This window comes from Alexandromys fortis, unplaced genomic scaffold (assembly GCF_014885135.2).
Source record: "Alexandromys fortis isolate MF-2015 unplaced genomic scaffold, M_Fortis_MF-2015_v1.1 scaffold_93, whole genome shotgun sequence".
Classification (NCBI taxonomy): Eukaryota; Metazoa; Chordata; class Mammalia; order Rodentia; family Cricetidae; genus Alexandromys; species Alexandromys fortis.
The window spans coordinates 5,804,722-5,832,599 of record NW_026067970.1 but is presented as its reverse complement, the minus strand read 5'-3'; the positions used below and the strand labels follow the sequence as shown (position 1 = coordinate 5,832,599).

At 42.7% G+C, this 27,878-nt stretch overlaps 1 protein-coding gene across 1 annotated transcript in view; it reads right to left on the bottom strand.

Annotated features, from left to right (window-relative positions):
- The window catches only part of Gars1 (glycyl-tRNA synthetase 1), a 40,665-nt gene extending 14,713 nt beyond the window's left edge, over nucleotides 1–25,952 (bottom strand). The window contains exons 1-9 of the mRNA XM_050155529.1: nucleotides 25,686–25,952; nucleotides 17,663–17,764; nucleotides 16,140–16,242; nucleotides 14,071–14,212; nucleotides 12,717–12,805; nucleotides 12,239–12,315; nucleotides 9,258–9,403; nucleotides 3,509–3,658; nucleotides 1,156–1,318 (exon numbers count right to left, since the gene is read on the bottom strand). Coding sequence (XP_050011486.1) covers nucleotides 1,156–1,318; nucleotides 3,509–3,658; nucleotides 9,258–9,403; nucleotides 12,239–12,315; nucleotides 12,717–12,805; nucleotides 14,071–14,212; nucleotides 16,140–16,242; nucleotides 17,663–17,764; nucleotides 25,686–25,877 — 1,164 coding nt within the window. The 5' untranslated portion in view covers nucleotides 25,878–25,952. The remainder of the gene's footprint in view (nucleotides 1–1,155; nucleotides 1,319–3,508; nucleotides 3,659–9,257; nucleotides 9,404–12,238; nucleotides 12,316–12,716; nucleotides 12,806–14,070; nucleotides 14,213–16,139; nucleotides 16,243–17,662; nucleotides 17,765–25,685) is intronic.
- Nucleotides 25,953–27,878: the final 1,926 nt, after the last annotated feature.

The window sequence follows — 27,878 nt, the reverse complement described above, 5'->3', positions numbered from 1 at the left end:
CAGAAGTATTGGCTTCTGCTTCAAGCTCCTACCTTGGCTTCCCTCAATGACAGAGTCGTCTGTCATCTGAAATAAACCCCTTTCCTCCCGTGTTGCTTTTGGTTATGGTACTTAGCACAGCAGATCATTCCCACAAAATAGGCGATACCTCTTCCTGCATATTTCTGGGCCCAGAAGGCTGAAGTGCTCCTCCAGGCAAGACAGCCACTACTGGGAGCAGCTCATGAGGGTAAGTCTCCACTCACTCATTTCTCCAGGCAGACAGAAACCCACCAACATACAAGGCCTATAACCCTATGCTGTGGGTAACAAAAGGAGGTTTGGATCCAGAGTGCTTGTCTCTCTCAGAGTGGTGCAGATTATTAATGCAGGCTTAGTTAGATACAATACACAGTTCAAGCCAAGACCTAAATCCTAAGTGCTCTACTCGACAAGAAAGTTAAAGTTATGTGTGTGGCCAGAGGACAACTTGCAGGAGTTGGTTCTCTCCTTCCACACATGGATCCCAGGAATTAAACTCAAGTCCTCAGACTTAGCAGTAGGTGTCTTTACTTACTGAGCAACCTCCCTGGCCCATCTGCTAAACATTTTTCTTTTTTAAATTTTATTTCACATAGATTGGTGTTTGCCTACATGTATATCTGTATGATGGTGTCAGATCCCCTAGAACTAAGTTAGACAGCTGTGAGCTGCCTTGTGGGTGCTGGGAATTGAATCCAGGTCCTCTAGAAGAGCAGCTCTGAACCAACTCTGCAACCCCTAAACACTTTTCTTATGTTAGCCTCATGGCTCAGAATTGGGTAGTTCAGATAAATGTTTCTCATGATATTAATACTGCAAAATAAATTCTATATAAAACAAAAAAAAAATACTACATGGAGACTGGCGCTGTAGCGCAGAGCTAGGTCACTTGTTCAGCCTGCAAGGACCTAGGTCTGCTCACCAGTACCACAACAGACAAACACTGTCAAGGGCTGAAAATGCAGGCCAAGCACTTGCCAAGCCTGCACATGCCTTTGGGCTTGACTGGCAATGCTGCAAAATAGATAAACAAAAATACTGCAAAAGGCAAAGATGCCATCATCCAATTCACAACCAAGTTGCTAAATACGGTCATCTCCAATTGGGCATAATCAATTTCCTCCAGAATCGTACCTGCTCAACGGCATCTCCCAGGCGCATCTTTCGAGCAGACTGTCCGCTGACCTGCGCTTTTGCCGAGTACAGATAAAGGGAGAGGTCAGCCACGCTCTGGAACTTGGGATGGTCTTTCTCTGTGGGATCTACAAAGTGCTCAATCTCCGCCATTGTGAATTCCCTGGAAGAGAAGGGGAAATAGAAATCTGCATGCTCAACTATAAAACTGAGTCACCGATGCTCCTACTTCTAGCTGCTCATTCCTCACAGATAAAGGGCTAAACTATAGGAACTTTCTTGTGACCAAGCAGAACACCAGCTTCCTAAGGAAATTAGCCAAAGATTTTTAGTTTTAGGTTTGTGAAGGTGGTTGCTTTTTTAAGAATATAAGTAACTGGCCTGGAATACAACTCCATGATAGAGTTTATGCTTAGTATGTTCAAGCCCTTAAGTTTAATCCATAGTATCAAAATAACAACAAAAATAAAAATAATAACTTCAGCAACAAGCTGTTCTCAAATAGTAATTCCTTCTATGTAGCTATACCCAAGAGTACCAACTATAAATAAATATTTTTGCTTGTTTTGGTTTTTTTGAGACAGGGTTACTCTGAGTAGTACTGGAACTCACTCTGTAGACCAGGCTGGCCTCGAACTCAGAGAAATCTGCCTACTTCTGCCTCCCAAGTGATGGGATTAAAGGCGTGTGCCATCATTGCCCAGCAATAAAACTGATTTTTAAAAACAGATTAATACAGCCTTTAAAACAGGAAATCAAGCAAAGAGAAATGAGAGGCTGAACAGCGACCGCCACATAAAATGACTCTGCTTTAAGCATCAGGTCTTTGCACAAATATATACTAAAGGAAGCCACAGACATTGGCTTTTTAAAGAATGGGAAATTAGAAGTGAACTGAAATGGTTCTCCGGGCTTTAAAGCAGTTTGATTGGCTATGTTATAGCTCCAAACAAGTAAATGACTGATATTGGCAGCAAACAGATGGTCTCGTTAGAGCAAGAGCTTCTAAATAAAGCGTTATTCCAGGCAAGGGACACTGGGCATGAATTGAACAAGCCACGATCAAGCGCAGCACATAATGACGAAATAAATATGCACACGGCAATGGTTTTCCAAAGAGATTTCTCTGAATTGCAATTTAGTAGCTATTACAGGGGAAGAGAGAGTGTTTTAAGTTAATTTTATGAGTCAAAGTCTTTTTTTTAGAAAATGGACACAGTCTCATGGTGTACTCTCTTGATTATCTGAGACATTTTAGAAGCAACACAAATTGCATAGATTGGCCCTAAACATAAGAAATGTACTGCCAAGAGCTCTGAGTTTTGAATTTTACTCGTTAATGGCACATTTTATTTGGTCCCACAGCATTAAGTCCTAATTATCTTTCAACAACTATGAAATGTGTCTGCGCACATGAAGGTTGAGGGGAATGTGCTGTGTCCTTGCATAACTCATACCAGGCCTGACAGGACTGAACTTCAACAGTGCAGGGAGTCTTTCCATCTGTTCTGTAGGAAACTGCATGCCAACTGTAGTTAACAATGTAATATCAACTCAGCACCCACTGAAAGGGCTAAGATTCTCACCCCCAGAGTAAGAACTGAACGGCAACAATGTAAAAGGACAGATTGGTTACGAGTTTGCCTGTGCTAATCATCCCACAATGTATGTATCAATACACCTTGAAAACTATTATCTAGTGACAGGAAGAAAACAGGAAATAGTGAAATGCTGGACCAGAAGACTGTTTTGGAGCATTAAGAAAGCTAACAATGGCACACAGCCTATTTCTATATGGAATCTATTACTCAGAATGATGATGTCAGGAAGAAAAGTGGAAATCATAAACTTATATCACAGTAGGCTTCTGGGGATCCTCTCAAACATGCCTTGACACAGCAGAGGTGTCTGAACTCGTCAGTGTTGGCCTGCCAACTGCCTTATGTCATAAAGCCACAACATATCTAGAGGCCGCACCCCGGATACACCCTCCTAGCAATGCCACCTGCCCTGAACACTGCCCATCCTTTGTAACACACACCCACACACACACACACACACACACACCCACACACACACACCAGACTGATCCCATAATATACACCACTGACAGAAAGGCATTGGTTTCAACATCAAGATCTGTATATCCTCAAAACAGGTGGTAAGCAAAGGAAAGAGAGCTTCAGAGCAAGCAGGAACCATAAGTTGTTATCCAGGCTCCTTCCTTTCCCTTATAATTCATGTCCTCAATCAAAACTGTTAGCCTCACCAGAGATTACATCGGGGAAAGAAAAATAAACCCATGACAAGACCAAAGTACAAATTTACACCTCCAACCCAATGCCAACAATACCTGACTCGGATCAGTCCAGACCGAGGAGAGATCTCATTTCTAAAGGAGTTTCCAATCTGGGCAGCAGCAAAAGGCAACTTCCCTTGGTTGAATTCCAAAAGTCGCTTGAAATTCAGGAAAATTCCCTGTGCAGTTTCTGGTCTCAGATATCTATAAAGTTAGGTAAGTCAGTCAGTTACAAATAAATTCTTTTCCAATAAAACAGTCTTTACAAGTCAAGTATCACATATGCCCTCTTCACAGCAAAGCTATGCTTGAGGCCTACATTAGAAGTTTTAAAAGGAAGCCAACACTCCCACAGAACCATGGGATGGACCAAGAACTTGGGATGGCCACAATGCCATCAGAACCATCCTTCTTTCTTTAATCCGGTGGTCAAAACGCCCACTTCTCTGAGTGTCATTATGGTGGTGTCATTATGGTGGTTTGAATGAGAAAGGCCCAAAGGCTAAGTCTGAATACTTGGTCTCCAGGTGGTGTAACTGTTTGGAAAAGATTAGGAGGCATGGCTTTGTTGGAGAAGTTGTGTCACTGGAGTGGACTTCGGGGTTTCAAAGGACTCATGCCATTCCCAGAGTGCTCTCTGCCTCCAGCTTGTGGTTGGAAACGTGAGCTCTCAACTGCTCCTGCACCAGGCCTTCGTCTCAGCATCATGAACTCTCTAAGTTGTCTCCTTTGCCCTACTCTCTCATCCCCCACCCCACTTAATCCTATTCTACTTCTCCCTTTGTCTCTCCATAACTCACTCCATTTCCCCTTCCTTCTGTGACTTGTTGGATTGTAATAGTACAGTATCAAAATCTTAAACGCTAATATCCATATATAAGGAGAAAATGCGTAATGTTTGTCTTTTGAGTTTGAGTCACCTCACTCAAAATGATCTTTTTCTAATGCCATCCAGTATCCATTTACCTATAAATTTCTCTTTTCTTCATAACAGCTGATTAACAATCTACTGTGTAAATGTACCAGGCCCATGATTTATCTGGAGTTAAGTTGTGTACAGGTGATAAATATGGATCTATTTGCACTCTTCTATAGGCAGCCGTCAGGTCTGACCAGCACTCCTTATTGAAGATACTACCTTAGGTCCAGTGTGTATTTTTGGCTTTTTTGTCAAAAATCAGATGTCCATAGGTGTGTGGACTTGTACCTGGGTCATTACTTGGATTTCACTGACCAACATATCTATTTTAATGACAACACCATACTGTTTTTGCTACCATAATACAACTTGAAATCTAGGATGGTGATACTTCCAAAAGTTCTTTTATTATTCAGGACTGTTTTAGCTATTTTGGTTTTTCTGGGTTCATGGTGCCATATGAAGTTGAAGATCGCTTTTTCTTTTTTTTTGTTTTTGTTTTTGTTTTTGTTTTTCGAGACAGGGTTTCTCTGTGGCTTTGGAGCCTGTCCTGGAACTAGCTCTGTATGAATTGTGTTGGAATTCTGACGGGGATTGCATGGAACTTATACCCTGTGGTAAGATGGCCATTTTCACAATATTAACCCTACTGATTCATAAGCATCTGAAATCTTTCCATCTTCTGATGTCTTCGATTTCTGCCTTCAGTATCTTAAAGCTTTTATTATACAAGCCTTTCACTTATTTGGAGTGAGTTATCCCAAGATTTTGGTTTTTTGAGACTACCAAGAAAGTTACTATTTCTGTGATAATTTTCTCAGTATGCTTGCTATTTGTATATAGAAAGGCTATTGATTTCTGTTAACACAGAAATTTTCTGTTTCCTTATATCTTGCTATTTTCCTAACGTGTAGAAATTTCCTGGTAAAGTCATTAGGACTTTTTAGGGATAATAACACTAAAGGCTGATGTGGGATTCCCCTCTGTATGCTATAAATATGCTTTATTACCACTGTTAAATAAAAAAAGCTGCTTTGGCCTATGGCAAGACAAAGGCAGACGGGAAACTAAACTGAATGCAGGGAGAAAGAAGGCAGAGACAGGGAGACATCATGTAGCTGCAGAAGGAGAAAGACATCAGAACTTTATCAGCAAGCCACAGCCTCGTGGTGATACACAGATTAATAGAAATGGGTTCATGTAAGATGTAAAAGGTAGCTAGAAATACACCTGAGTCATCGGCCATGCACTGTTGTAATTAATGTAGATTCTGTGTGATTATTTGGGTCTGGGTGGCTGGAAAACGAAAGAAAGTCTCCGCCTACAAAAAGGGACTTTTGAAAAAGCATATGGAAACCTATTACTACAGCAGCTTCCTTAAAAATTACATATATGGTCAACATATAACGGGAGAGACAATGCCCCGACCAGATATCTTATGCTACCAGTGTCTAGATGGGTTGTATTTGGTTGAGTCATTGGCCAAGGGTCCCATAGATCTCCCCAAATAACACAAGCTATTATTGCCAAGGGTATTTAGTTGCTCTCCACAACCTGACAATAAGGTCCTATGGCTAAAGACACAAGTTACTTATGTCATCAAACAGAAAATGAGCTGGCACCCAACTTGAAGCTTCACTCCTACTAACTAGCATTCATGGTACTGGAAGGTACTCTGCATGGTACCAGAGAAGAAAGGTAATGATCAATATCACACAGCTACAAATACTGCAACCTGCAATAGCAATCTGCCTACAAGATACACTAGTACAATAGTAGCACAGATGTTAAAAATAACCAATCACCCTTTTTTCATAATCAGATTAAAGCCCCACTTCATGAGGTGGAATAATACCCGATACTGCTAAAGTGGCCAACCTGAGACTACACAGGTAATAGGCCTAAGGGAAACTTAAGACTAGTATAACCAAAAGAAGATCAAAATACAATTACTCCTAATGACATATTGCTATACCCATAAGCTTCTTTCAGAGGATGATAATAAACACGGAGACCCCTAACTGGATCATGTGCAGAATGAGGGACTCTGGAACACTCAGTCCTAATTAGGAGGGTTTCATCACACCACTCCCCCTTCAAAGCTCAAGGATCTGTGTGAAAGAGGAGGTAGACAGATTACAAGAGTCAGAGCCAATGGATCCAGACACAGCAGGGTTGATGCACATATAAACTCGGAGACTGGTAATAAGCACAGGGCTTGCACAGTTTCTAGCTAGAAAGGGTCCCAGCACTGAGAAGGGGAAAGGCAGAGTCCCATACCTAACCAAGAAGCTATATGCCACTGATACCTACTGGGAAAGGGAAAAGTAGTTCTTTGTAATGGAATATCCCTGGGTGTATCAACCACACTCCAGAGCAGGTCCTGAGCCCAGGAGTAGTTGGCCAATACAAATCAACGCTATGTCGTGTGTCTGTGACTGCTGGAGGGGAGAGTTGTTTTCTGTCTTATTGGGCTCACATGGGTTTTGAATTTTGTTGTTGTTTTCAAAGAGTAAGAACAGGAAGTTAGATGGAAGATAGGTAGGGATGATGTGGGAGGAGTCAGGGGAAGGGACACAGCTACACCTACAAGGGCACAGCCCTTCATCCTTTCAAACAATGCATCAACTGAGGACTAAGTAAGCAAACACAGAAGTCTATCTTGGAGGATGGAAGACACTAGGAACACACAGACCACAGAAACAACTAAGTGGAGCTCACATGGGCTCACCAAGACTGAGAAAACAAGATGGGTCCTGCGTGGGTCTGCACCAGGTCCTCTGTGTGTGTGTTATGGCTGTTAGCTTGGTGTTTTCGGGGGACTACTAACAGGGGGAGTGAGTGTGTCTCTGACTCCTTTGCCTGCTCTTTCAGTCTTTTCTTCCCACTGGGCTGCCTTGTCCAATCTCGGTATAATGGCTTTCACCTTGTCTTATTCTATCTTGTTTGGCCCTGTCTGGATGTCGTCTCTTGGAAGCCTGCTCTTTTCTGAAAAGGGAATAGAGGGAGGAGTGGGTCTGGGGGAGAGGGGAGGTGGAAGGAAGATCAGAGAGAGGTGTACAGGGAGGGGAGACTATGGTTGGGATGTATTGTATGAAAGAAGCTATTTTCAATAAAATAAATAAATCAATAAAATAAGGCTATGGGGGCATTCTCATTCAAAACACAGCAGTATTATAGCCAGTGCCTTCACTCCAATTTCACAGAAAAGACTCTGTGTAAAACATTCACTTAAATAAGTGTCCTTGAAGGTCTTTAAAATACTAAGACAAGTTCAAAACCCAAAGAAAGAAACCCTAAACCATCTCCCATTCTAACAATCCAACTACTCATTTTTATGGCCCTTTCCAGATTCATCCAAATATAACTGCAGCTACATGTTGTATTTCTAAGAAATGTGTGTAAAATTATGCATTCCTGTACTGACTTTATACTTTCCTATGGTCATTTAATAAAATGACCGAATGCTCTTGTGTTTACATGAAATAGCCATGTCAGACTGAAATGATCTACTTCACTATAATCAGTTTAACATCTCCCAAGTCAATGGGCAAATAGATTATTTCTACTTTTTAAAAAATCTATTTATTCTTTTATTTTATTTTATTGCTGCTTTGCCTTATGTATGTCTGAGGGTATTGGAGCTGGGAGTTATAGACAGCTGTTAGCTGCCATGTGAGTGCTGGGAATTGAACCCAGGCTCTCTGGAAGAGCAGCCAGTGCTCTTAAACTGTTGAGCCGTCTCTCCAGCACTGGTTATTTCTACTTTTAACTACCACACTAAGTGTGCTTCCTTTCCCTTTAAATTATTTCCTTAAACGGCATGTGTCCTAGTTAGGGTTTCCATTGCTGGGATGAAACAGGATGACCAATGCAAGTTGGGGAGGAAAGAGTTTATTTGGCTTACACTTCACAGTACTGTTCATCACTGAAGGAAGTCAGGATAGGAACTCAAACAGGGCAGGAACCTGGAGGCAAGAGTTGAGGCAGAGGCCATGGAGGGATGCTCTTTATTGGCTTGTGCATGGTTTGCTCAGCCTGCTTTCTTACAGAACCCAGGACCACCAGCCCAGTGGGCTGGGCCCTCCTCCACTGATCACTAATAAAGAAAATGCCTACAGCCAGATCTCATGAAGGCACTTTCTCAATTGAGGTTCCCTCTTTGCAGAAAACTTTAGCTTGTGTCAAGGTGACATAGCCTGAAGGTGGCTCACTGGGAGGTGTGCCAGCTCCACAACTCTGAGCCTGAGTTCAGTCACTGTCCACATGGTGGAGACAATTAACTCCTACCAGTTGTTCTGACCTACCTTCCAGTGCTGTGCACATGTACCCCTACTCCCCGGATAAATTAATAAACGCAGAAAGAAAAGAAGAAGGAAAAAAGACTGATTGATAGATGAAAAGAACTATTTTCTTAAATCACCAGGAATGAACAGGAGAGTAAGAAAGTCTGTCCCACATTAGGGGTCTGTACTGTCACCAGCTTTGCTTCAGGTATAAAAGCTGTCTTTCAAGAATGTGGGTGAAGTCAACACCATCCAGCATGGTGAGCTATTAGATATAGCTACTTAAATTTAGTGAAAGTGAAATAAATGTGGAAAGTCAACCCTTGAAAGTACTGGCTTCATTTCAAGTGCTAAAAAGCCATACATGACCAGGACCTATAGAGGACAGTGTAGTACAGGCCCTCCTGCCCTATGCAGTTCTTACTGGAAGAGATGATGATCATGGGCTTCTGTACTTATTTAATAACAAACACAAAAACCTCACTATGCTTTAGCTTATGTAAGTGCAGCCTTTCTCTTTGGCACCAAGTTTTGCCTTTTGGTACAGGCAATTTCAATAAATGTGTTAGATAAAGAGATAAATAAAAGCAATACATACCCAGGCATATTTCCTCCAGGCCCGATGAAGGTCTTGAACATTAAATTAAAAGGTACCGGAGGAGACAAGTCATTGCCAGTTGTGGGAGACTTTACATTATAGTTCACGAAAAGATCCCCAAGTTCTTGTTGTCCATAGTTATCAAGCTAAAGGACACATAAAGAAAACAATTAGTGCAGAAGCTATAGAACACAAGGTGGAGAACAAATACTATACACAGTTGCATCCCATAACTGCTCCAGCCACATTAAGGCAGAAGGTCCCCAGCCCAAACATGAGCAGGAACCATCTCCACTAGTGAGGACAAGGTCTGCTTGGGAAAAACGGCTGACTCTGGGTCTGAGACATGAAATGAAGCAAAGGAGCCTGCAATTATCTTCTCACACAAAGAGCAAGGAAGCTGTCAGAGCACTGAGCTGTATGGAGAGACTCACTGGCACTTCTGACAGCTCAACTGGACAATTCCACCATCAGGAAGCATAGTGCTACCACTACAGTAAAGTATCAATGTTTAACTTCTAATTAAGAACAGAGGCCGGGCGATGGTGGCGCACGCCTTTAATCCCAGCATTCAGGAGGCAGAGGCAGGCAGATCTCTGTGAGTTCGATGCCAGCCTGGTCTACAAGAGCTAGTTCCAGGACAGGCTCCAAAGCCACAGAGAAACCCTGTCTCAAAAGAAAAAAAAAACAAAAAACAAAAAAAAAAACAAAAAAAAAAAAAGCACAGAGAAAGGCAGCAAGACAGGTGGGAACTCATTGTTTCAGTCTGGGTTTTATGGAAATGACAGTTGATACACTTTTGGACAGATGATAAGGATTCAACAAACAGGTTAAAACAGGATGGAGGCATAGATCAAAGTAAATTCTCAGTTTTCTTTATAATTGGTAAGGGAAGTTTCCCTATTTTCTTTAGTCAAAAGCAACAGCGAAGGACAAGCTCATTTTGAAAGCCTCATCGTTCAATGGGCCTGGGCCACGCTCACCAGCGACTGCCCATGGAGATGACCACAGAGCTTCAGAAATGTACTTACTACATGTCCAAACTCTAATAACAACACAGAGATGAACACAGTTGCCCTCATATCAGTGACTACATTTTTGATATTACATTTATTCATATTTCACACAGTTAAGAAAATTAGCTTCAAGCAATTACAAAGGACTTTTCACCTTTCAAACATATTTCCTAATTTCTTGTAATAAACAGTTTTAAGCTGATTTTACAAAATGCTACACATGGAGATAGGTCAACAAAGATTGAGGGACGAGCAAGGGAAGTTAAGTTCGCTGCTGAGTCCAAATAGACACAGACAGAGGAGCAAGGGGAGCAAGTTTCAACTGCCGAGTCCACATCAAAGGAAAAGGCTCTTCCCACCGGAGGGAGACTGTGCGTTTCAGAGGAACTCTTGCCATTCCCAGAGCGGCGGTGGAACCACTGGCACAAACTGGTAGGGCATCACCATCATGTGATCCACACCAGGCAGGTTTTGAACCAGTGACACTACAGAGGCCATTTCTGAGAGCTACACTAGCTCCCAGCTCACTCTTCACTGAGGATTTTATACAAACAGCAGCAATAAAACACATTGTTCTTGGATACAAAAAGGCTAGAACTCAGACTGCAATCACAGCTCACCAGATCAGACACGCTAAGTTCCCAAATTTTACTTTACTTGGAAATGAAAGTAACAGGTATGAATACAGACTACACAGTATACACATGACAATATCCTTAGTAATTCTGAATGAAAAATAAGAAATCACGAAAAAAAGAGAAAAGAAAAAGCCAGGCATGGTGGTGCACAGCTTTAATCCCAGCAATGGGGAGGCAGAGGCAGGTGGATCTCTGTAGTTCAAGGGCCAACCTGTTCTACATACTGAGTTCCAGGACAGTCAGGATTAAAGTAAGACCCTGTCTCAAAAAATTAAATTAAATTATAAAAAATTCCAAAATCAGGGACAATTTCCTTTAAACAAATGTTACGCCTTTGAGAGAGGAAGGAACTGTGAGCATGTGAGGCCTGAGTGAGGACACAGTGAGGACACAGGCCAGCACTGGGAGGAGCATGCGCTCTAAAAGCACTGCAATAGAACAAACTGACTCTCTAACCTTGATGACATCAGAGCAACAAGCTCCCGACGAGGACAATGATACACCACAGGGACTGAAATAAACAACTAGATTAAAAAGTTTTTTAAATGAAGAAGAAAATTCATATCTAAGGTTGGAAGACAAAGTTAATTTTCAGAAAAAATTTTGCAAGCTTGAACAAAAAACAGGGTAAAGGTAGCAAAAGAATTTAGCAATTTCTATGAAAGAAAAGCAAAACGTTAAACTGGACACAGTGGCTTACACCCATAATCCCACCACTTGAAAGGCTGAAGAGGAATCACAAATTCAAAAAGACAAAACCAAAACAAAGCAAAATAAAAAACCCAAAAGGGGATGGGTGGAATGGTTCAGTGTATTAAGGTACTTGCCAAACACATAAGGGCCCGAGTTCAATCCCAGGGATCTATATAGTAGAAAGAAAGAATAGACTTGACTCCCTAAAAGCTGTCTTCTGGCCTCCACACTTGAGCCATGGCATGGCTAATCCTTCCCTCATAAGATGAATAAATAAATGAAAAAATACAAACAAGTAAATGTTACCAAGTTCTCTATTCAGTTTTAGACAGATCAATGGAAGGAACGGGTGTTAGAGCTAGGCATGATGGCTCCATGCTTATCATCCAACAGCTGAGAGGCTGGGGTAGGAGGATCACTTCAAGTTGGAGGCTGGCCTGGGCTACACCGTGAGGTCTACACTGACTAAAAAAGGAAAAAAAAGAAAGGCTAAAAAACACAATTGTTTGTCGTTAAGCATAGAAGAAAATTTAAGGTGTACTATGTGGGACTTCATGAACACGGTGGAACTGCTGACAGACACGGAAGACACAGGAACGCACACACAGTTGTTCTCAAGTCCCAAATGTCTCACCTGGGCCAGGACACTTTCCATCTCTGACTTCTTCTCAGCAGAACACTTCTTATCGGACATCAGTTTCTGTAAATGAGCTAGAAGAACAGTGTTGGTAAGAGTCACTTCCCAGTGCTAGGCAACTAAAAACGAATCTGAACTTAGTGTTCTTATTTTCTACTACTCCGCAGACAGCTTTGCAGGGGTGGTCTGAATGTTTTTAGGTCTTTCTTTTGTGCTGAGCATAAAACCCAGGGCCTTAACCATGCTAAGCAGGCTATCACTGAGTGACAGCCCCAGACGATAATAATGTCTTGATCACTTGCTGATTAGAAAAGTTATCTGAATGGAACTAATCTCTTGGAGACTATGATCTGTATGCTTAATATAAGTATGTTATAGCTATAACCTAACTTTTTTTAAAAAAGGAAAAAAACTTGAGAAAAAGAAGGTTCCACCTTTGTTGTGAGCACCCACAGGAAAGAGGCGCGACCCATACCTTTCAGCAGGTGGTCGGCACGGAAACACTCTCCGTTCTTCACATCTTTAACCATGAAGTCAGCAAATTTGTCTACATGGCCAGAGGTCCTAAGTCAATAAGCAAAAACAGGATAATATCTTAGAAGATCCCTTATAATATGTCTACCTGGAGATTAGATCCATGTATGTCCAAGATGGAAACTCCCTACTAGAGCAACCATGTATCCTTCACAGACAGAGACATACATTCTAAGAAAACTCTCTCATTCCCTCTCAAGTTATTTCCTACAGAAAAAGAGATTAGCTAGATTATACATATTTACTAACTATCTTAAGGCTGTATGACATATCAGGATAGTTCATGTTTGTTCCATTATTATTAGCCATCTAAGCAAAGGTCAACATCATTTGGAATTTGATGAGCCAAGAATTCATCACAGCTCAGTACAGATCCTGACCTATACTGGCATTAGTATTAATAGGACTAATGGCTCACTGAGTTTATCCAGATCTTACAGACTTATCAACAGGGATGCCTCTCGTCTTAACTGGTTATGATTATTAAGAGCACCCCAAAGAAGCTAATAATAAAAACTGCCATCTTACCAGACAATATTAAATGTTAATAAGGATGAGACACAAAGTGATAAGAATTCTTCTTGCATGGTTACAAAAATCCTATCCCATTTTAAATATCTTGAACATACACCTTTGCATTGAAATTTTAATACATAAAGAGCATGGATGAGAATGCCTATTACAATAACAATTTATGTCATGAAAATAATCAAGGATATATCCAAAAATGCACCTATTTGAACACAACTTCAGAAACACTTTAAATGCCTATGATACGTCACTAAATAAATCATATTACATTCATAAAACAGAACACTATGCTGTCACCAAAAACGCTTTTTAAAATTAAAATTATTCATTCCCTGTATATGTCAGGGTATGTCTACGTATATGGCTGTATGTGACAAGGACAGAGAGCAAGGGGGATTCATTTCACCCTCTATACCATGCGGTGCTGGGGAAGTGAAATAAGAGTGTCAGTTTTACCTGCTGAACCATCTCAATGGCTCCAAAAATGCTTATGACAGATTTAACTTTGTAAGTAAATGCTTACCTACATTGCATGAAGAAATGCAACTGTTCATCATGTTCAAATATGCAGGAACATTCAGAAGAATGAAGACAAAAAGTAATTTTAATGTGGCTATCTGTGAGCAGCAGGCATATCTCTTGTTTTTGTTTTTCACTAACTTTCTAAATGAGCACAGTTTCTGTAATCAAAACTTATTATTATAATTTTATAAGCAAAAAGTATTAACTTTTAAAGGACTTCTCCCATCAAAGCAGAACCTCACTTTAAAACTGGTTCAGGGGTGAGCATGGTGCAGTCGATTTCCAGGATCTGCTCCTCTTGGATGAAGTGTTGCCTCCAGGTCTGGATGATATTGTTCTTCAAAGCACATCCTACTGGCCCGAAGTCATACAAGCCACTGACCCCTGTGAGCAAAGAGAAGCAAGCATGGGCTCTTCCTGTTACTCTGACACATGTGCTGCCCACTGCGCAAGCCCCTCTGCACCAAAGAGCACCACTTCCAGCTGGCTGACCAAGGGAAACCTAAAGGCTCCCTCCACTCTGTCTCTGTGCTGTAACTTCACGGAGGGTTAGCCCCAAGTCACACCACAGATACAGGGGCAGGATGAAAAAGCAAACTGCGGTGAATGTGCAAAACAAGTCACATTGGCAGAGAAAATAATCTAAGGGTCAGCACTGCATTCTCTTATTTACTGTGGGTACTTGGGCTGTTATTTATACCTCAAGAGGTAAAACATTCAAAGATGTACTTAGCCAAGCCCAGGGAAATTTAAGTGGCAAAGTACCACAGGCGAAGGATCTGTCTGACACAGGCAGTTCTATATCAGTGGGCCCTCGTACAGCACTCAGAAAAATGTGTGTTATGCTGCTGAAGAACATCCCTGACCCATGCCCACAAAGAATACGGCAAGGACTGCGTATGACTGAGGTCCTGTGAGGAGGGGCAGCCAGGCCATCAACAGTACAGGCCTTAGGCGAAATGCACCAACGTATAAACACACAGTCACAGCAAATGCCTAAAATCTGAGCCCAGCAACCCCTACAGGCTAAGAGAGAAAAGAGAATTCAAAGAACAGAGTGAGAGACCCTGGAACACTCAGCCTTTCAGGACATTTCCATCAAATCCTCTCAGGGCTCAGAACCCTGGGGAAGAGGAGGCAGAAAGAGTCTAAGTGCCAAAAGGGATGAAGCACATCAGGAGAACAAGGCCTTCTAAACACAACAGGGCCAACACACACATGAACTCACAGAGACCGAGGCAGGATGCACTGGGCCTGCACAGGTCTGCATCAGATGGGGTCCTAGAGTTGAAAGGAGAAGTGGGTACATGGCCCCATCCCTAATCCAAAAGCTGTCTCCAACTGACAACCACTTGCAAATGAAAACTTAAGTTTTCTCCAAGGGAGTCTCACTGGGGAAACAAACCACTCTTAAGGGTAGAATGCATGCCCAATAATAGATGGCCAACAGAAAAGAAACTCAAAGGTTATCTTTGCAGGTTCCCTGTCTCAGAATGTTATGTCAAGACCTTTTCTTTCTTCCTTTTAATTTTCTTAAATTTAATTTCCTTTTTAAAGATGCATTTATTTATTATGTATACAGTGTTCTGTCTGCACATTAGCCTGCAAACCAAAAGAGAACATCAGATCTCACTATAGATGGCTGCAAGCCACCCTGTGGTTGCTGGGAATTGAACCGAGGATCTCTAGGAAGAGAGAGCAATCAATGCTCTTAACCTATGAGCCATCTCTCCAGTCCATCTTTTTTTAAAAAAAAAAAAAAAATTATATATCTATATCAATACTACAGGTCCTTTGGGCATATATTAAGCCTTCCGGTTTTGTGTTTTTATGGGATTCCTGCATGTGTGAATGAGTGGGTCTCTGCACCTCTTTCTTGTGCCTTTTCTTGGGCTCTTTATCTTCTGCTTGTTTCATTCTATTCTAATTTATTTATTTTTGTTTTATCTTGCTATATTATATTTTATTATTAACCTGTAAGAGCCTGTTTGTTTTCCAAGGAGAGACAGAAAAGGGTGGATCTATATGAGAAGGAAGGTTGGTAGGAGTAGAGAAAAGGAAAAACCGCAATCAGGATATATTATATGGAGGGGAAACTGATTTTCAAAAAAATAAAACAAAAGTAACAGGGTAGGGAAGTACTAAGAATGGGCATTATGTTAAATGTCAACTCCTGAGTAACAGAACAACAAATTAAGTGTCTTCTCTCCTTTATGGGATCTAACACAATCAGATATCAGTTCAGAAACCAAGCTCTTAGCTAAGCATAGCAGAGTCACTAACAACACCACTGCTCCTTCATCATCCCTACCTCCATAAATAGCAAAGGCTTGATCGTAGAAAAACCTCCTCTTCAAAGTATCCTCCATTTTTGCTCTGTCTACGATGTCATCCTTGGGCTGCAGTGCCAGCTCCTACAAGAGAGTAAGCAGAAGACTGAGACTGGACAGGAAGTGGGGACTGAACTTAGCTCATTCTCTAGCAGAATCCTACATAAAATGCCAAAGAGATAAGATTTCGAGAAGCTGAAGGGAGCCGCAGTTCCACAAACACTCTGAACGACCGAAAAGAAGCTGTTACAGTTTGGATCTTGCTGTCCCCCAGCAAAGCTCGCTGGATGCTGCTCTGGCTGACAGTGCAGCAAGGAGAGGGGGACATATCAGGAGAAGGAGTTAGGTGACTGGAGGAAAGCCCTTGAAGGGGCCTCTTCCCACGCCATCTGCACCACAGGCCTAAAAGCAATCATGCTGAACAGACTGCAACCTCTGACACTCTGAGACAAACAAGCCTTTCTTCCTTGGACACCTCTGAGGTGTCACTCACAGCAATGGATAGTTGAATAATACAGACAACTGCACTTATGTAGGAAAGAATATGTTTACTTTAAAGACCAGAGAGATTAAGCAAGAAATCAGGCATGCGGCCCATTCTTACAATCCAGGTACTGAGTGCTGAGGCCAAAGGAGTTTAAGGCTAGCCTGGCTACAGTAAGACTTGATCTCCAGAAAACAAAAGACCTATTAAGCTTCTTCAGATGCAGTGAAGCAATTTAAACAATAACTGAGTTTTAAAGTATTCCTAGTAAGACAATCACTTTAAAACCTCAGATTGCTGACAAACACAGGGGCCTGAATTCAGACCCCAACACCATATAAAAGCACATCCAGCATTGGGAGATGAAAACAGGGACCCAGGGCACACTGACTGGCTAATCTTGTCAAATTGATGAACTCCAGGTTAAATGAGAGACCCTTCTCTCAAAAAATAAAAGGGACGCAATAGAGGAAGACACCAGACACCTCTGGCCTCTACATGCACAGACACAGACAGATACACAACCCTCCCCAAACCCAAAACAAAACGAAACAACTTCCCAAACTACTTTAGTGATAAGTTTATGATTTAAAAAGTTCTGGAGTTAGATATAAGATAGATTACAATAAAACCATTAAATTAAGCCTAGGAGAACTCTTACAAAGAAATGTATGTCCTCAGAAAAATTCATGTAGCTTATTATATCTAGGATTTGGAGGACAGTCAAAGTGAAAATGTGGCATGGTAAGCCGCACTTGATTCTTGAAGTACTGGGGCTCGAACCCAGAGCCTCGTGTGTTAGGCAGTGCTCTACAAAGGAGCTGCAGAGCCTGGAGTTGTTCTCTGAAAGCACAGGAAGTCGGTTAGGTAGAGGAGGAGGAAAAGCCACACTGAATAAGAACAATGATCAAATGACATTTGTTCAGAAAGCTTTTGAGATCTTTCCTACCCCAAGAGATGAGCTAAAGAAGAATAAGCCTACACCTATTAACGTGTCTATCTTAGCACCCTAAGACTTACCTTTGCTTCCAGAACTCTCTTCCGGGCCTTGAGCTCAGCTACTGCTCTGTCCACATCCACTTGTGGGGCTTTATCTTCTTTCAACTTGCGCACAAGGTCTCCCTGGTCAACAAACAAGCTACATTCAAAATTGGTTTCAGAAAACAAGGAACACTAGTAATCTATTTTTAAACATGCATTTAAAAAGTATTCGTACACAAATAACGATTTCACATATTTCTTCTATAAGGGTTCATATGAACAACTGAAGGCCTGAATCCTCAGCAAACACAGTCCAGAAAACTATAATAACTGCGCTCACACGGTGAGTAAGTGGGGAGAGAAGGGCAGAGCTCATAAGGAAATGAACTCCTGACACTGAATGTTCAGACAGGTCACCAGCAGACCAGACACAGTTAAACAGAGTAGTATCTAAGAGACACTTCAGAAACCGCCTGAAATAGTTCAGAAAGACGGAGTTGAAACCCTCAGGCTGGCAAAGAAAGATGGAGAGTCTAACACATTCAACTAGAATGTAGAAGAAAGAGGGCAAAAACTTTAATAGGCAAAATTTTGAAAGATGGTGACTATGAAATATCTGTAACTGTACAAAGACACAAACTATCAGATCAGGAAGCACAAGAAAATCCAAAGACACACACAAAATCCACACCCAGCAAGCCATGGTAAAACAGGCTGGGTATAAAGATTAGGTTTTCACTTCCTGTCAGCTAACTGTGAAACCTGGGGCAAACTGAAAATCTCTCTGGGCTCCTCCAGCATAAATTCACTGCATATTTATCCCGCCTCCCATGCTGTTACAAAACATTGTAGCATGATTAATAAAAACTCAGAGACAGATAATGGAGTTCAACCTGAAGGTCTGAAAAGCAAAAAAAGCCAGCCACTGGGTCTTTTTTTTTTTTCCATTCTTTCATTTTTCAGATGGGTTTATTGTATTGGCTTGTTGTGGGTTCTCAAGATTTCTTTTCTCATTATTTATTTATACGTGTTTGTGGGGGGGGGCAGATATCACAGCTTTCTAAATTCAAAGAGTCCCCAAATGAAATTTGTCACTGTCAGTCATGGTTAATTTAACATTAGCATTTATCATTTTAGCAGAAAGATTTTTTTTAACCCAAGAAACTGGTGCATTTCCTTTAATACCAAGACTAAAAGAAAACCATGAGTGAGATAAATAAGCCCCATAAACAAGAAAACAAATAAAATATTGGTGTCTAGTGTAAACCAAGCTAATATTTATGATTCCAAAAACATTCCAGCTTTGTATTTCATTTTTATTATACTTTTTATATGTTTATTATAATAGTTAACATAGCATAAAAGACCACCACAATGTTTTTAAATATATGCATAAATTACTATATTATGAGTTTATTTATTGTTATGTGATATTTGAATCTTCATTCATGATGGACACAATGTTCAGCCACTGGGTCTTACCTCGACTTCAGTCCAAAATGGCGATCCTGCCTCCAGGAATCTCAGAATGAGACTGTGTCTGAGAGCTGTCTCCTCCTGTCTTATATTCCTCTCCAGGGCTGGGATTAAAGGCATGTACCACTACTGCCTGGTTTCTGTGACAACCTATAGTGTGGCTACTAGGATTAAAAGTGTGTCACCACTGCCTGGTCTGTATGGCTGATCACTCTCTGACCTTCAGGCAAGGTTTACTTCTTACAATACAAAGGAAGTAACTACAAAACATCAAGTATTTCAATGCACCTAGCAGTGTGCAGGCAAAATGACTGGCAGCCATCACTGTGCTCTCAGGTCCCTCAACCTGGCTGTGGCCATAGATGCTTAAAGCCCAGTCTACTGCAAGATGAGTTGTTTTTGCCATCTGCCGCCTCTCGGGAAACATCAAGCCATGTTTCTTTAGCTCCAACACCTGGTCAATTTCATTTCAAGTCTTCCTGTCTACTGCTCCACCTCAGATTAGATTGCTACAGACTGCCAGCTTGTCACATCCAAATCATCTAACGATAACACAAACTCAAATAACCTGAACTCACGCCATTTCTCATCTTTAAGCTTTACTTCATAAACACAAACCACTCTTAGTATGGTAACTGTCTCTACCCTGTGCTCAGTGTCAATTTTCCTACCCACCGTATTTCCCAAGCTTAAAGCAGCCTACCACATTTCCAAACACTCCAACCTGGCTGCCCCCAAAGCTGTTCCAGTTAAAAACCACTGCTTCTCACATCTCCACACGGGCAGAGATGGCAGCCATGTTTTCTTCCCCGCTAAGAGCCTGGGCTCCTGAGCACATTCTCCTCTGGGTATCATCACTTTTCAAGTCCCAACTCCTTCCGTCAGCCTCTTCTGGAACCAATGTTCTCTAGAAAGTGAAAACAAAACACCACCACCACCACTGGAACCTAAAGCCAGCACTTTCTGTCCATTCAGAAGCATTTTCCCAGACCCCACTGCATTTTCCAGGAATGAGCACAGTAAAACGCGACACAAAGACAACACATTTGTTCTGTGGGTAATTTTTATAAAGTGGTATTAACTGGTTGAGAAAAAGCTGCACAGTATTTGAAAAAACAAAGCATTAATGGCAAAGCTGCTGGGATCTACACAACCAACACATTATGCCTTTGCCAGTGCACATGTACAGCAACGGAAGCACGGGAAATCTGGGCAGTGGTGGTAAGTGTCTGCTCACCTTGTCACAGCTCCCAAGAGGTATGAAATTTGAAAATTGAAATTTATGCCCTGGCAATGCTGAAGCATGCATGGGTTCTGCTGAACTTGTCCATACTGGGTTCATGGCCTAAGCTGATGAGAACGACTGACCAGGTAGGTCTCTTCCTTCCCAAGAGCTATACTAGACTAGAATAACATAGGAAAACAGGCAGGAAGACCTTAAGATGCATCACCCCAAGTCACTTTTGGTCTTTTAAAGCACAGGTATTCAGTGGCCAGCCTTCACACGAAAGTTCTGTGAGGGCAAGGTTTCCAACAGTTGAGTTCACCATCTTCCCAAGCCAGCAAAGAAGGGGAAAAGTTATGTTTATTCTGAGTAATGGAATAATAAAACCTCAATTTTATTACTAATCTAAACCAAAAGCATTAGAGATGCCTCCGACTCGAGGATTTCTACTTGCTAATTATTTTCTTCAGAACCCATCCACATTTGGGTGCTTCTCCGTGTGCAGTGAACGAAACTGGCCTGCAATGCATCCAGGCCACACTAGAAGCCCTGTTTCTGGGTGGAAGCTTACAAAAGACACACAACCGAGTGTGTGACATGGAGAATGGTTAACACAGAGCATCGTCCTAAGGGATCACACCCTCAGGGACCCTCCTGGGTTACGCCTAAGCAGCACTCAGCAGAAAACAGAACCTGGCTTCACACATGTGGCTAGTTGACTCTTGATCGGGTCAATGAGTCCATCTTAGATTTCCAAATGTTTTATACTACTGAGAAAACCTCATAAACTTTTCACTTACCCTTTGTGGGTTAAGCAAGAGGTTTAGGTCACTCTTGGCTCAGAAAATCAAAGCCAAGAAAGACTCAAGGCTTCTCACATCCTCACACTATCTCCCCACAACTAGAAGACATTAATTTTTATACATAGGTTCAAAACGCCATCCAACTAGCAATCTAAGAAAAGAAACTGCAGGCCAACAGCGGCTTGAGAAGCAGCGTTCCAATGGTGAGCAACTCAGAAAGATGCATTTACTAAGAGCATACTGCGTGCCGGGGGCAGGAGGTGCAGCACTTTACACGAACTCAGTTTCATGTTTACAACGTTTCTGTACACTAGATGAAGATGTCTGGCTACTGAAGGTTAAATGATCACTCGTCTAAAGACACCAGCTATGAAAGCAAAGTCACAATCCCAACTGTGGAAATGTAGCTTTCCAAATGGCAAGGTTAAATTGACACCACGTTAATCCTTAAACAAAACACACACACGTGCCTGTGTGTAAAAAGACCCACCTAGGAACTCTTCAAAGCTTCTCCTGTACTGACAATTATTAAGCTCCCCCTCAGCCATAAAGAAAATTATCCTACTACAGTTAATCTGCTGGAGCTTCAAACCACACTCACATCCAAGTCCAGAGAGTGAAACCAAAGCCTCATAAATCTCTCCACCAGTACCTATAACCTCTAGAACAGGTCTGTCACCTCCAAAGACACCACTTGTACCAACAAGTACGAAGATCTACACCGCTGCAACTATAAAACCCTGAATTTTTGTTAAGACGGAACTAAGAAGTCTTTTTATTTGTTTTTTGACATAGGATTTTTCTGTGTAGTCCTGGTCATACTGGAACTTGCTTAATACACCAGGCTAGCCTCAAACTCAGAGATCGGCCTGCCTCTGCCTCCTGAGCGCTGGGATTAAAGCGTGTACCACCACCATGCTTGGCTTTTTATTTCTGCTTTTTGGGATTTTTTTGTGTGTTTGTTTTTAATGAGAAAAGCAATCTTGGTAACAAGAAATGGACAACAACTGAATGCAGGGAACAGGTAAACTGTGATGTCTGAAGCTATACCCTTTGGATTACTAAGCAACAGTAGTGGTGACAGACAGAATGGAGAAAGGAAACCATTGGCTGCAGCTTTTCCAGGACTGTTGGAGACAGCAGTCCAAACCTAAGACATAACTTGTAAAAGCTCACGGACTCAGGGCCGCCTTGGGTACCCTCAGGAGAGGGGCTCCTGGGATCACTGCTCCCATCTTCTGGCACTGGAGCTGTAAGCATGTGGCACCACACCAAGCTTGTTTCCTGGATGCTGAAGATGGCCGCATGGTAAGTACTTTACTGACTGGGCATCTCTCCATCCTTAGTGCTTCTTTACCGTTAAAAGTCATCAAAATAAGAGCTCTTCTGTGAGCTATTTCTGAACAGCAAGCTCCTGACTTAAAATGATTTAACTTACAAATTTTCTTTTACTTATTTTTTATTTAATGTTCATTGGTGTTTTGCCTGCGTGTGTCCGTGTGAGGGTGTCACATCGTGGAGTTACAGACAGCTGTGAGTTGCCGTATCGGTGCTGAGACTCGAACCTGCACCCCCCTGAAGAGCAGTCAGTGCTCTTAACAGCTGAGTCATCTTTCCAGCTTCTAAATTTTCAACTCACTAGAAAGTGCACTTTGAATTTTGAGCTTCTACCATTTCCCAGGCCAGAGATATATAGGATCTCTTATGATACTGGGCAGCAGCAGCGAGCCAAACAGCCAAACAATCAGAAGGGTGAACAAGACACTCTATGGTGGTCTGGTTGCTAAGCTGGATGTTCTTAGGTAAGTTATCAGGCAGTTTCAACTTACACTATTCTCAATAAACCAAGAGTTTACCAGGACACAACCCATCGTAGGCAGGGGAACACTTGTATTACAAAATAAAATGGAAATTTTAAAAAATAGTAAATTTAAAAAATAATTTACAATAAAAAACAATATAACAGGAACATTCTGAAAATAGAGCTATTTTTAAAAGTTAAAAAAGTCAGTTTTATAATGATTTTGCTAATCTTTTAAACTATAATCTATCAAAGGCAGATTATCATACATGCTGCTATTAAAAATACTTTTGGGATAGTTTATTAAGGAGATCATACATCGTTGGAAAAAAAGGGAATCTGAAAGTCTTTTCAGGTTATTGTAGAAATTCTTCTTTAACGGAAACTCTGAGAGGTAGTAGTTTCTTGTAAGTGATTTCTTAAGGCCCAGTAAGATGGCTCAGCCAGTAGGGGCCTGTTGACAGTCTGGCAGCCTGAGTGATCCCTGGGGACCACGGTAGAAGGACTGAACTTATTCCTGCAATACTTCCTATACAATAATAAGCATTAAAAAGAAAAATTATATCCTTCAGACTGTTCTGACCTCCAAAAAAGCGTGTGGCATGCATGTGCACACACATTCAGAAAATAAGTAAGAATGTAAAAATTCTTTTTCATGTGATTTCAAAGAATTAGACAGTTCAGTTGGTGGCATGCTTGTCTAGCATGCAAACACCTGGAAGTTCAAGCCCCAGCACAGAACAGCAATCCCAGCACCAGGAAGGTGGACGCTGGAAGTTCAAGGTCATCCTTCTCCACAGCTGTAAGTTTGTGGCTAGCTAGGGATACATAAAACCTTGTCTCAGAGAAAAGGATCTCAAGTTTAAGGCCACAATGTCGGACCCTATCTCGGGAGAACAGAAAGTTATTTCTAACTCAGAAACTGCAGCGTTGAACTTTCTACATCCTCTTACATAAACCCAGAAATGTAGCTTAGGATTCTGAAGAGATCTTTACCAGTGCCTGTTCCCATCAGTGTCCTGATCATCTGGGGCCTCATTTATCATACAATACCAAAAACTCTGTGTTTGCTAATACCACTACTTACCACATCAAAAAGTTCTTGAAGCACTGTGCAGCTGTCAAGCTCAGTTTTAATAAAAACCAGTTTTCCAAAACTGTAGTTTTGTAAAGGCTTGAATTTGATTTGGGGGCACAACTATTACTGGTAATACCCTCCAAAATACATGCCACTATCAAGAACCCTTTAATACCTCCCCAAGGGCCACGCTGTAAAGTCTTCTATTGCACAAGGTTCACAATGGAAATTTGTGAAATAGACAGACTAGACTCCACATTTCCATACACGTCCCAGGAGAAAAGAGCTTAACTAGGTGATCTTTAAACTCTTTCCAATGACACTGGACTCAGGATGACTCAAAGTTCCAGGCAATTAATCAACACACATTACTTCTGGAAAATCAGAAAAGAATACAAACTAACAAATAAATTAAGCCAACTATTCAGAAAATATCCTAAAGAACAACAAAACAAACCCAAACAATCAAACCAACAAAAAAAGCCAACATAACAACTTAGCAAAGGGCAGAAAAGTCACACACACAAGCTCTCTATGATCAAAGCGTCCTGAAGCTAACTAGTCCCAGTTTTACTACAGATGGATACTATGTACTGCAGTTCCAGGCTAACGTGGCAGAGGGAGGGGTTTGGAGTGTGGGGTGGTTTTTTTTTTTTTTCCCCAAAATTAGATGTATTCTTCCTAAGGAAGAAGATTTTAAGTTACAACAAAAACAAAGGAACCACACCTATGTGTGTGGAGTGGTAGGTGGATGGAAGGAGACTGAATACATACAGAACATACTATTTAAAAAAACAAAACTGAAGCCCATAGTGAAATTCAAAATGAAAGCCTATTAATTGAGACAGGCTCAAACTAGAGCAAAGTGGCAGAATTTCCTGAAGCTGTCGCAGCTCTGCTCCAATGAATTGTTTCTGAAACAAGATTCCTCCGTCCTCGGCTAGAGAAACGATTGCATCAGGCGCCAGCACAGGAGCTACCAGACTGGTGTTTACGGCTAGTAGGTCATGGATGCTAGGGCCCTGCTGGAAGCTCTGGCTCTCGCTGGGTGTGGGGATCATCTGAAATACGTTTCTCCTTTCCCTCTCTCGAGTCTGATCTCTATTCGGTGCTACAGAAAAGAGGGAGGTCCGCATTAAAACCCCAGGTCCTCCAGCTAAGAAACCTTGCTTCCCTGTCGCAAAATCTCATTCCCAGGTGCTCCACCCGAGGATGGATGACTTCACCGAGTGGCTCAGTCAGTCCATTTACAATCTCCAGCTTGATCCTAAAGCTCACTGCCTCCAGACACCCTCTTAAGAAGTCAGAAAAACTGACAGGGGGTAGGGATCGTGAATTCGCATCGGTATTGAGGAGTGGGGAGTTCGACACCTCCCCACAGCCACGTTTCGACTGTATCTTCTGAGCCGGTCCCGGAGCTAACACCGAAGAGAGGAAGGTGAAAAGAAGGAAATGCTTCCCAAAGCATCCTCTAGTCTAGAGAGAAGCGCAGCCTCAGCTCGTCACCGCACCGGGAACGAGTCAAGAAACCAGGCCACCGGGGTGCGAGGGCGGAGGAGCCTGCGGCGGGATTCGGGGTATGCAGCGAGGGCACGAGGCCCAAGGATCGCGGGTGCGGGCGCCTCGCGTGGACGGGGAAAGGACCGCCCGGAGGGGGCGCCGCGCGCGGGGACCGGTACCTGTTGGCGCACGGCTAGCCGCAGTGGGGCCAGCAGCTCCTCGGCGCTGTCCATGCTGCTCCGGGAGGCTGCGGGCTGCGCGGGAACGCTGAGGAGCCGCAGAGATGCGGGCGCGGCGAAGACTCTGGGCGGCGACAGTAGCAGCAGCGCGGCGCGGGAGGCTCTGAGCAGCGTGGGCAGCGGACAGGGCATGAGCACGCCGCCTAGGCGGTGCGCAGGGCGGCTACGGAAGCGGCGCGCGGCCCGCCCGGTGCATGATGAAATAGGGCAGGCAGGCCGCAGGCGCGCGCAGCCGCATTTTCCACAGGCGCGCGCAGCCGCTGAGTCTGCAGCCGCAGATTCGGCACAGAACCCGGAAGGGCACCGACTTGCTGAGGGACAAGTGAGACGGACGCTGCAGCCAAATGCGCTGGAGGACAGGGCTTCTCAGAGTGCAGACCTAGGTGCCCGAGCATCTTCACATCCTGGGTCCAAACGCTCGAGTCGCCCCACTGGAGCACACACACTTCTGTTTGTTCCTCAGCTCGCTGCTTAGAAGAGTATATACAGTCACATCAACTAGGGACCTGGAGTTAATAATCATCAGGGCATGGTGGTGCACAGCTGTAATCCCTGCACTTGGAAAACTGAGGCAAGAGGATCATGAGTTCAAGATCAACTTAAGATACATAGTAAGCCTCCGCTCAAAAAAAAAAAAAATTGTTCAAGCTCCAATGTTCCTCAGACTATTAATGGGAATGGGGTTGCTGCTTTTCTCAGGGCATGCCAGTTAACTAGAAAGACAGATATGAAAGCAAGGAAAAGTGACTTTACTTGGCAAACCAGCTAGTGGAGAAGTCAGGGGAACTCTCGCCTCAAAGTTTTTTGAAGGAAAACTGACTTAGTAAGTGTTATATAGTAGGTGATGAACGCTCCCAAACTTGAGGGCGCCTCACAGTCAGCAAGCCAGATGCTGATGAACCAAATGAAGTACTTCTCCCTATGGTCCAGTCAGGAGACACTACCTTCCAGTTTGGCACCTGGGGCTATTCTTGTCATTGATCAGTCACATTTTACACAAGAGACAGTCTAGAGGGTAATGAAGCTGGCCCAAGGCCCTCTTTCGGATAGCCAAACTCCTTGCAATGAGAGACCACAAGTTTTCAGCTTCCAAAAATATGTGATGCTGGTTTTCAAGATGAGGAACCAGGCACAAGGCAGTTACTAATTTACCCAGTTATCACCAAGACAGAAGCTGACCAACAGGAGGAGGCTTGTGAGATTCAGGGAAGCTCTTCATTGCTTTCAGCACCGATTTTAGGGATCATGCATATTTTTATTAGCTTTGCTAGAGATAACTGAAAAGTTTTTGTGGCCCAATAAACCTCTCCTCTGATGCAATAATCTAAATCAGACCAAATGAAACTGAATTAGAAAAAACCCAGGTTTAATGGATTCTAGTGCTCCCTGGTGGCCTTCCAGGCCCCCAGAGAGGAGATGGGGAAGGAAGACAGGAAAACCATGTGTTGGTTCTCTTGGGGGCGGCAGTTTAAGTTGAACCCTCAAGACCACCCTGTGGGAGTGGTCTCGAGCATCTCTGGGGAGGGGTCACCGTTTAGGGACTTTCTCCGAGGTTGAGTCTGGACTGAGGCAACTTCCAGAGGAGGAGGCTTGGGATGGAACTTCCACCCAAACATTCCAGACTCTTTCAGTATAGGGATGCCAGGGGCTGGGGCACCATGGAAATCCTTGTATTTCTCAGGAACTTGAGGGTTTGAACCAATTTAAATCACTGGTCTTTCCCTGGGGCCTGCACAGATGTCCAAAGGTGACCTTTCAAGGTCTGAGGGCTTAAATTTCACCCTCAGAACTTGCTAATGTCACAAATTTCTAAAACATATATCCTGTGAAGAGCTTGACAAAGATCCCTGTTTCTTTAACCCTCACCTACAATCATCTTCCATAGTGCAGACCGCCATGTTTCTTTCTCCTATAGAAAGTCCCAAACCCTAGTCTGCAGGAGTCAGGTCCAAGTTTGTTCGCATCTCCACACACTTGACAGTCTTGGGCACACCTTTTTGTTTGTTGGTTTGGTTTGGTTTGCAAAAATGGTGCTTTCAGTGGCTGGCCTGGCCTGCAGCTAACAAGCCTGCTTTGAGTAATTCCAGGCAGGCCTTTACCCATGGTTCTCCCCACCTGAACACACATGGATCT